The sequence below is a fragment of the Branchiostoma floridae genome, chromosome 6 (genome assembly GCF_000003815.2).
Source record: "Branchiostoma floridae strain S238N-H82 chromosome 6, Bfl_VNyyK, whole genome shotgun sequence".
NCBI lineage: Eukaryota > Metazoa > Chordata > Leptocardii > Amphioxiformes > Branchiostomatidae > Branchiostoma > Branchiostoma floridae.
In genome coordinates this window covers 23,153,173-23,163,841 of record NC_049984.1, presented here as the reverse complement: position 1 = coordinate 23,163,841, position 10,669 = coordinate 23,153,173, and the positions used below count along the sequence as shown (strand labels likewise).

General features: G+C 39.6%; 1 protein-coding gene across 1 annotated transcript in view; it reads right to left on the bottom strand.

Annotated features, from left to right (window-relative positions):
• Nucleotides 1-10,669, bottom strand: part of LOC118417693 (sodium/hydrogen exchanger 2-like) — a 45,514-nt gene that overhangs the window by 6,467 nt on the left and 28,378 nt on the right. The window contains exons 8-13 of the mRNA XM_035823356.1: nt 9,155-9,372; nt 8,271-8,473; nt 7,585-7,674; nt 6,811-6,881; nt 4,842-5,078; nt 2,243-2,369 (exon numbers count right to left, since the gene is read on the bottom strand). Coding sequence (XP_035679249.1) covers nt 2,243-2,369; nt 4,842-5,078; nt 6,811-6,881; nt 7,585-7,674; nt 8,271-8,473; nt 9,155-9,372 — 946 coding nt within the window. The remainder of the gene's footprint in view (nt 1-2,242; nt 2,370-4,841; nt 5,079-6,810; nt 6,882-7,584; nt 7,675-8,270; nt 8,474-9,154; nt 9,373-10,669) is intronic.

Genomic DNA, 10,669 nt, shown 5'->3' with positions numbered 1-10,669 from the left:
AGGTGGTTGCTATGCAAAGATGGTCGCTAATACAGGTTACACGTTACAACCTGTTTGAAGTGTCCGGCGTAACATTCGTCACCGTCGCCATCGTCACCACAGACAACCGTATGTACAATCTATTCTGCAGCTGTATTCCTCGTACAGTAACTGGTGACGGTAATCTTGTATTTGGAAGATTAGGGGTTCAAACATTGGCTACATCATAAGACTTGAAAAGATATGAAAAATAGTACATATTGCATTAGCTTTGATTCGTTCTGAGTTGTATCCATTGGTCTTTCGTACCACTATCGTATAACATTTAGGCATTAGGGTTGAATAATGTTAAGCATTTGTAAGTTCCAAATTTTTCAGTTTTTGGTATCTGAAGTGATGAATGACGTAAGAGCCTATTGGGGGCGATCAGAGAGGCAGACTAAAGTTCATAACAACAAGAAAATTTAATACAGATTCCAGGTTAGAAAGGATTAGTACTAGGAAACTCTGTAACAATGACAACACAACAACATGGGAGGGGTTGAGAAAACTGGTCTTTATTATCCACTTGCTCATAATAATCTTGCTTTGTAAAACTTATCACAATAGGTCACGAAACTTGTCCACGGCACTCTTGCACAATGTTCTGGGAAAAAACACCTCTAAACAAAGACACCAAATTACAGCACTTGTTGACATCATGTGTTATATGTTACCCATCGCCTGACAGGGAGCATGGTCTGCTGTAGAAGCCCGGTTATGTCATGTTCCTCCATGTCCGTGTCCTGTCTTCTGGACTGCACAACAGATTAAATCTCCAGCCATTGGTACATTTTAAAGGTACATGTAAAAGGTAAAGTTGTCCAATGGCCTATTTCAGGCCATAGGGGCAGTACTCATTATCTACTGATTGTTATTTACTGTGTCTGAAGTATTGGGAGGTGGAGCCCATCCTTCTCTTTCCACCACCTTTTACTTTCCCAACCAAAGTCAGGTACACATTTTTACACCTGCGTGGAGTGAGGAATTGTGTAAAATATCTTTCCCACAAACACAACATCTAGCCAGGAATCAAACTCATAACCCCTTAAATCTTGTGTCCACTTAAGTCTACCCACTCGGCCATTACAAAAGATAGTAGCTAGTAGCTGCTTCTTTTTACCACTGATATTGTATTACTTACATCTTGCGTTGTAGGAAAAGTTCAGTACTAATGTGTAACATTTTTTAAGTGTAACAATTAATATTGGGGATGTTTGATTTGGGAAAATCCAACAAGGGACATTGAGTAGCAGTGTCAAGGAAAGAAATTCACAAATGATATTTTAAAACTTTTGACTGAGGTGATTCCAAATTTATCTTTTAGTTAATGTAGTATGTCCTTAGATGGTCCCTGATACACTTCAAGTTAATGTTTTGAGTTTCTGACTTCATGCGATCCAGCACTGTTCATTTATAAAAATCTAATATATCAAATCATTGTATGATACAAAAAACATACAATGATGGCAGTGTCTCGATCTGTTGAAAAGCACACCACACAATGTACAATGTAATTAAGCCCTCCAATTGCAATACACCTGCAGTACTAGTGTTGCAACTACATAATAAAGAGGGAATGTCCAAATACAGGGATCGAAATTCTCATTACAAAAAAGGAGAGCTCTATGTCTTTTTAGTTTGCAGTTGAAACCATTTCGTAGTAGCCTAGGTACCATCCGGATAGTAGTTCGCTCCTATGTTCGCTTCTGCTATCTGTCTGGAGGCTTGCACATTTAAACCGATTGGTGGTAAAATCAGTTAATACTTGCCAATCAAGCAATGGGTTCTAGAGCGCTGGTTCGATGACATCGTCCCACAAGTGACGGAGGGCGTTTCTGGTGTTGGAACACCAGTTCGAAGGAGCGCTTGAATCCATTCCATAATTCGCTCATATGTGGGGACCAATCAGCGCCTGCATCCAAAATTTGGACTATTCCAGACGTTAACATGGTCCGCGTTCCCAGATGGAAACACAGAGAAGCAACTAGTATATAGTGTATAATGAACATCAGAGCTAGAAGCGACTGTATATAGTTTATAATGAACGCCAGAGCGGACTTCTTTCCGGATGGTACCCAGGCTAATCACGCAGGGATTCACCAATAGAAATGTACGAAAAGGTTTTTAAGTCTGTGGTGAAAAACATGAATACTGCAAAGACTTTTTACAGCATTTCCTTGTGTGAGTAATGTAAAATGTTTTGATTTTGGTTTGCACCTACCCTTTTCCTTGTGTGGTACATGTTCTCCTGCAGGAGGTGGTGTAACTCTGCATCGTCCACATCCTTGCCTGAGTACTCAGCAGTGATGGCCTGCATGTCAAGACAGGTGTCACTCTGACTCTGCTGACTGGAAAACAAAATGGTTTAAAGATTACTGCAAGGAACCTCCTTGATTACTGTAAATGCCTTTGAGTTTGTGGCAACTTAAAGGGGTATTCCACTCCAGACGGGACTGTTATTTTCCCATAGATATTAATTGTCGAAGTGACAAATGTATGCTACTTACCATTATACGATAGAGAATCCATTAGCCCCACACGCATCAAAAAGCATTCAGTCTTCTACAAAACTCCCCAAGTACCCTCTAATTAAATTAAATCAATCTCAGCCTATGGCTGAATACAATTTGTGCCTGACAACGCCTGACTTAAGTTAGGATACAAAGATAATTTCAGGGGCACTAAGAAAAACACGTATCGATAATTATGTGTTCTTTGATATTTTGTAACAATTGACCTTCTTGGTGTGCTTAGCGCTCCTCATCTATGCCAAAAATATTAACGATAAAGGAAGTGTCTACACGTAAGGGAATACATGGGTAGGGTCTGCATGGGTTTAGTGAGTGTCATATTGTTTTACAAACACACGTTGCGTAATTTGTCACAAGTGGAATTCCACAAAAGGTCGGCTGATCATGACTATTCATTGATACATTATCTTTTGGGAAATAACACTCCCTTCCGCAGTGAAATGCCCCTTTAATATTGTGTAAGAGTGAAAATGTAGTGTCAAAGCAATCACTGCACAGTAATACAAACACCCAGATCTTAATTTCAGGGTGAAGTGGTCACTGCAACAATAATGCAATGAATTCAAGAATTAACTGTTGTTGTGTTGGCCTAATCAAAGGAGAGAAAAGGGTTAGGTCACATCACTTAGAAGAGACAGAGACATACCACTCCATTTGAGTTACATGTATACCGCCCCTTACGGGGTGACATACATGTGTACATACATGGCTCGAAATACCATCTGCATACATTGTAGTTATATACAGGTTAGTGCAGGTAAAATTGGAGTTGTGCAGGTATTTCTGGCGTCTACCTGCACTGGTCCATGTACTAGGTTTTATACATGTTAAATATCCTATGGTGTTAAGTATAGAATAATGGTTCCTGGACAATTTCAGTATGATCCATAATTCCTAAATTTAGAGTGGTGCAGGTAAAATTTGTCTGGTGCAGGCAATTTTCAATGCCACCTGCACCTGGATAATTCTCTAAAGGGATGATGGTACAAAGCCCCACCAACAGCTGGTCATGACATTTGGTCTACTATGGTTCAGAGTCAGAGATTGTATACATGCCGGATATCAGCAGTTTTAAACCTTTTGTCTTTGAATGCATCATTGTACTTAGTACACATGTACATACATGAAAATGTATTATATAACTTTTGCGACCACATCTGCTATGTGAGCAGCAACACCTACGCTGTATGTGAACTAGCCAGAATTCCTGAGGAAGGTCACCAAAGCCTCCATTAAATAGCACTCTCATCTTGGTCATAAAAAGAATTATGTTAGTCAGTGACTTGTGCCAATCTGATTAAACCGTTCTCAGGAGTTGCTGCTGCTTCCAAAATACAGAAAAACCTGTTGGGGACAGTATAACAAAACCTTGTTAAAACACACACACATACACACCGCACACACAGACACACACACACACACACACACACACACACAGAGAAACACACAGAAACACAAACCCACACATTTAGTGATGTTAACACACTGACTTAAGTCATATTGTGTTTTAACTCACATCACGTAGTATATCTTCCCAGAATGATCCCAGATGATCCTAAAAAATGTGCAGAGATATGACAATGATTTTCCTGAGCAAGACTTATCAACTATATGTATCATATATTAAATACATGTATAAAAAATCCTTAAGGTGGGATTCGAACCTTGGACCTTCTGTTCCCTAAATGGCAGCTCTATCGACTGTGCTATGGAGAGAAGTGTTGTCTTTGTACTAATTTTTACATGCGGTGAAGAATTGCAGTTACTGTGTTCTTGCTTTGGAATCCTTTGCACCTGAATGTCACTGTGAAGTCATCAGTACAGTGTTCTAGCCAGCTTAATTTTTTTTTTCCATCCCCTGGATTTTGAAAGGAAATCATGTTGAAGGCGCAATGATCCTAGGGGGAGTCCAGGGGTATGCTCCCCAGGAAAATTTTGAAATCTAGACCTGACGACCCATACAGAGGTCAAGTGAAAGGTGAGGTGAGGTGAGACCATCTGAAAGGCTATTTCCTTTATTTTGAGGGGCAAATTTTGCTGGTAGACTCAGCTTGGTTCAATTAATATCTTTATTTAATGCTGATTTTTATCCATCACAGTGGACGGAATGAGCAAATTTTTTTCGTCCCCAGTGGCAAAATTCCGTCAAAGGACAAAGGGATGGACGCTGGCTAAAACCCTGCATCAGTACAAGGGAAAACCCACAATGAGTGACCAAAAGTAAGACCCGTTTAAAAGCTGGAGGTGGTAAAAAACACAAAGAAAACAAATGAAAAAGATCAGACTTACAAGTTACTGGAAGATGTTTCGTTCCTCAGAAGTCGTCCCACCGAGTCAATGTGCATCTGGCCACTCAGTACCATCTCATGGAGGCTTGCCGCAAAGGAAACGTTCCTCTTCAACATGTCTTGGGCGTCTTTCTCGTTCAGTTTGCGGTGAACATCCAGAATCTCCTTGTCCTGGATATCTTCTCGGTAGTTCCTGACCAAGACTTTCTTGACGTAGTGGTTGTCGAGGTATTCAAATCTGCAAAATGAGATCGTTCAGGAATATCATACCAATCTAGTCCTTGCTGTTCACTAATTATTATTTTTGCATTGGGCCACACCAATTTAATTTCTTGGTTCACGGATTTGCTCGCTCCTATTTTTTGGGAAAAAAAATAAAAATAAAAACTACCACTCAACAAATTTTTACCATTAATGAAACCATTCACCAACTTTCTGGTGTAGCAAATTGGCCTTTATATTATAAGCTCCTTAAAGTGTGGATACAGGTGCTTTTACTGTACAGTAATAGTGTTTTTGTACTTTTTTCAAGCTGAAAACTTTTTATTCTTTATGTTTTGGATTAGCCCTTACCTTTACCCCAACCATTTTACAATTTTTATTTTTATTTTTATTTCGCCCTCTCGCTCCATATTTTTTATGAAAAAATCCGTGAACCAAGAAATTAAATTGGTGTGGCCTTGGGTACAACTTATGAGACAAGCAGACCATCCACCATACTGTTAATACATTAAACTTTGCTGTGATTTCATTTTTGCTGTAAGGAGAATTTAGAGTTTGCAGTGGTTTAGATTTTGCGATAGTGCTATATCCACATACTGCTACAGTAATGGAAGCACATTCAAGCATTTATGACATCGAGTAGAAAACCACCTCCTAGCCACATGGCAAGGGTGCTACAGACAAAAAAGATTTTCTGCTGTGCTTTTGAGTTCGCGTTGAAGTGGTCACCGAGAAAATCGCAAACATAAAACCACCAGAAACTTTAAACGCATTTTAGTAACCCCTTGAGGTTCACCCTGCATCTCGACAGTCAATAATCACGGCATTAGTCAGTAAGAAAAGAATTACAGACACAGAAGAGGAAGGACGGAATCTGTTCAGTAAGAAAGATATCAGTACCAGAAAACAGTGTATGGCATTGCAAGCACAATGGAAGGCTATCAATTATAACTGTAACAAAATCAGCACCAAGGACAGTCTAGTGGGCTAAGCATGTAGGACAACACAGAGGTGTCAATATGAGTTTTGAATGAAAAGCAATGCCACTAAATTTCACACCTGTTTGTCTCCTTGTGTAAGGTGTCAATACAAAAATGCAAATAATATATTATGATCATATACAATGTACAGACAATTTGCATACATTAAGCACAAATAGCCATGAACACTATAAGCATGAATAACTCGGAAATTAAAACTGAACACACAGGAATTGAGAGGATCAAATGAGGCCATCTACAGTCGAACCTATCTATAGCGGCTACTCAAGTGACTGGAGAAATGTGGCCACTACATGTATAGACATGTGGCCAGTATGGAGAAAATGCTGATCAAGTGATCACAAGCAATGAGTTACACATGATTTCAATACCCTCTAATCTTTCTCACCAAGAAACATTGTCTCAAAAATCAACCCTGCCAAAGTCAAATCTACCAAAAAATTATTGATTTTGCCATGTGGGATGTTGCTAAACTCACAGGTGGCCGCTACAGACTATTTCTTAATGCTTAGGTCAATGGGAAAAATCTAAGGGACCGCCAAAAGTGACTGTGATGACCAGGTGGTCGCTATGCAAAGTTGGCCGCTAATACAGGTTTGACTGTACAGAAATAACTTTCAATTTTTGTCACACCTTCTCAATTACAAATTTCGATATTGCACAGTAGAGCTCAACTCGGGTCTTTACAACCAATACATTTCCATACACACACAGGTACACCAGTCCTGTACATGACATGTTTATTACCTGTCTCTCCAGTAGTGATGGCCATGATGACCAGTGATGTCCTCTATTGCTGCCATCATATGATCAATCAACTGGGATAAGAACAGATAATGATTGACATGTCTCTACCTGATATATAATGTCTGACTCTCAGTGATTAGTTGGTTAAAACTATGTAGTTGTGTAAGTTATTACTATTAATACTGGTGTCTACTAAGTGGTGAATAATACATGTACAAAAATGTATGTAACCCAGAGAATAAACAATGATGCAGGTTACAGTTCCAACATATATTCTATGAAATGAAATAGAATAATGTGAATAATGTTTTTAATTTTTATATCATACCTGAGCCAGGACAATGGTCAATTTATTAAGTATCCCGGATTGGTTTGCATTTATGAAACTGCATGCGCTTTCAAGTTGTATTGCACTGGCTCACATTTAATGATTTAGAATGCAATTCACATTCCAGTTTTGGCCATTAGAATTTTTTGTTCAAAGATACCAAGTTTTCTCATCTTCTGTCACATTTTGCACTGAAACATATGTTTTCCCTGATGGGTATGACATAAATGAAATACAACGCAATGTATTGCACATCATTCTCGGCCCCAGCCCTAGGGTTGGATCACCCTGGAGTTGGATTGACATCTTGCCTTCGGGCAATCTGACCCGCAGTCTGGCTGGTCCTTTTGGTGATACATAACATACCAAGTTGTATTCTATCTAGTACTTTTATATGATTTGAGGTTGCTTATTGCTTTAATTGCTTATTGCATTGCTTGTCTCACCCTTTCGTTGATCTGCTCGGTCATGGATGGTTTGTGCTTGGCACTTCTCTTTACATGCAGCAGGTTCACCAATGGCTTGATGGTGATACCCTGGGTGGTACGGAATGTACATTAGATTACAAAGGTAACAATTCTATCTTTCTGACAAAAACACAGACATGTATATATGGTGATCAACCCCTCCAGCTCTGTCCTGCCACTTGCTACATTATGTAATTGAACGCCACATAGTGTCTGCTACATGTACTTTACCAGTTAATATAGTGACAGCAGCCTGGTCAAGATCAGTGACCTTAATTGTTTGGAATGGAAGAAGAGGAAGAGGCAGAACAAAAATAGTATTTCTGTGGAGGTTAACAATGAGATGAGTAAAATAGTTCAAAGTATGTTACTGTACATCAAATTCTCAAGCCTCTGATGTGTACTCTATACCGTAATCGGTATAGGTTAAAAAGCATGCACAGCAGAGAATAGAAGCAGCATTCATTCAAGTATTAGACGACTCTGCAAAGGTCTGGAACTAGACCTCACGGTGGCCATTTTGAATTTCCTTGGTGAATTCCTTTGAAGTTCCTTGGTTTTGCCCCAAAAAGGGAAATACTGCAGCAGTGCATGTGCTGATCACTTGTAGAAGATATTGTTGTGGACACATTTCAACTGTAAGACTACACAATTTTAGAACGAACCTGTAAAAACACAGTGAAGTAGATGACACAGATGGTCGCCGTAATCATGGCCTTCTTCTCGGGGAAGTGTCGCTCGTCCAGTAGAAACACCAGGGAGAACGCCACGGCCCCACGCAGCCCGCCGTACGCCATCACAAACTGGTCCACCTTGGTGTACTTTACCATACGGTACCTGTTCAGTGCCCAGGTCAGTACCAGGATCCCTGTAATAATAATAAAAACAGCACAATTAACACTGAACAAAAAAATGAAAGATATTGACATTCCCTTTTGCTTGGGATACCATCCCCTGCAATAGACACCACTGTCTCTTCCTATTTGCCTGCTTTCTGTGCTAAGCAAACAAAAACAGAGAGTCAGTGGTACTACTAGGATGGTACCCAGGCTGTATTCTTAAAAGAAAGATGTCTTATCTTTTGAAAAAAAATATTTTACTGATGATAGTTTTAGGCAATTCTTCAGCCCAAAAAGCAAGAAAAATGTCAGGGTTATCAAGCAAAAATGCAATATTTCATACCAGATAATGACCTGACTACAAATTGGTAGTCTTAAAGTGCAGAAACACAACTCGCAAATTGCCAAAATAATCACTTCTGCATCATTATACTGTATGTTTTCTATGAGCTGGCTTTTCTTTATTTAGCTTTATTTTTTTCTATCCGACTCATTGTTTGGGAGCTCAATTTTGTTGTTGTTAATTTTCATTGTTATCAGCTTACAAAAAGTTATTATCAACGACATCGATTTCCTGTCATGAAGTTCAATTTTTTGTACGGACTAGGGTGAAACTTTCTTCATCCCAACTTGCAAATTTCCATCCTAGGTCGCAGGAATGGAACCTGGAGACAGCCCTTTCTAGAACAATACACAGCAGCAGCACTAACCTATCCCTCTGTAGACAAGACAGAACAGCAGAGTGAACAGCACGAATCCTGTGTTCCAGTCGTGGTAGCTGTTCACCGTGGACAGCCCCAGGAACATGAAGATGACAGTCTCCGACATGTTGGACAGCATCTTCATCGAGTATTTGATGGTCGTGTGCGACTTCTGCGAAATGTTGGCCTCGACGTAGTTCTTCATGGAGATCCCACAGAACACAGCTCTGTAGATGGGTACAGAACAGGCTTTTAGCCAGGCATGCGTCACGGCGTCATTTGGACGCGCTTTTCTTAAAATAACAAGAAATTGGATGCACTAGATTTCCTTACACTGGGGAGCAGATCCTCTGACAAGCATGAAATTCTGATTGACCTGAGGGATGCCACTAGGTCATTTGTGGTCACAGTCTTCTACTCTGACCTCTCTGACAGTAATTTTGCCCCTCAAGATACATGTACCTTAGAGTGCACCATTTTAACTTGAAAACTCTACACCATGGAAGGTGGACCCCCCTACAAAAGTAGCCCCCTATGATAAAATTCTGAGTTAAAGTAAAAGCCTGGTACAGAAAAGATCTAAGATAATCATTGTAAGACTGAGTCTTTGGGAGGGCTTGGAAAGTGGGTGATGTGCAATACATTTCGTTGTATTTTATTCTCATCATGCCTACCCAAACAAATACACATTTCAATGCAAAATGCACCAGAAGTTGTGTCCTCTAAAAAAAATTGTTATTTCAATGTCTGAATGCAGTGTTAGAGTTTTTGACAGCAGCGCACATGAAGTGCATTCAAATCATTTGCTTAAATCCTGGACAATACAAGTTTTAAAAAATTGGTGCAATACCATAAAAATTTGGACTAGTTCCGAACACCCATATCTATCATTATTCAGGCCCACGTATGACATCATGAAGATAACACTTTAAGACAAATGAATAGAAAGTATTTTGAAGTCAAAGTCTCTCCATTTTACATGAGATCCCTTAGGCGTATACAGTTCAGATTTGTATTGATTTAGCGGCCATGTCTTGCATTACTGAAGAACATAAGCTTCATATTCATTACAGCAATGGCACTATGCACTTAGAATTGCATTATGTCCCCAAGCAGGCATTCTTGAGTGTTGGAATCAAGATATTCTTCTTTGCATTCTACCAGCCACATCTTGTAATCCCATGTGCTTTCAATGACACTTAGACATTCGCTTCCACTTCAACTGCAATTATTGTAAATTTGATGGAAATGACCATCAGATCCACCAGAGTATTTCAAGAAAGATCCATTAAGCCAAGTGCTATCTATTTACAGCCCCCCTGTGGACTCAACATCCATGATTTAAATCAAGGAGCTGTAAAGAGAGGTATTAGCTGACAGTAATGTTCCTCTGAGGAACCTTCTACACCATTTATATTCTATCCAGTATTCTTCCCAAATGGATACATACAACATATGGCAAATTTGTGGTGTGCAATCGCTGAGTGGCTAGCCTTGCCGACACGAGACCAAGAGGTCGCTGGT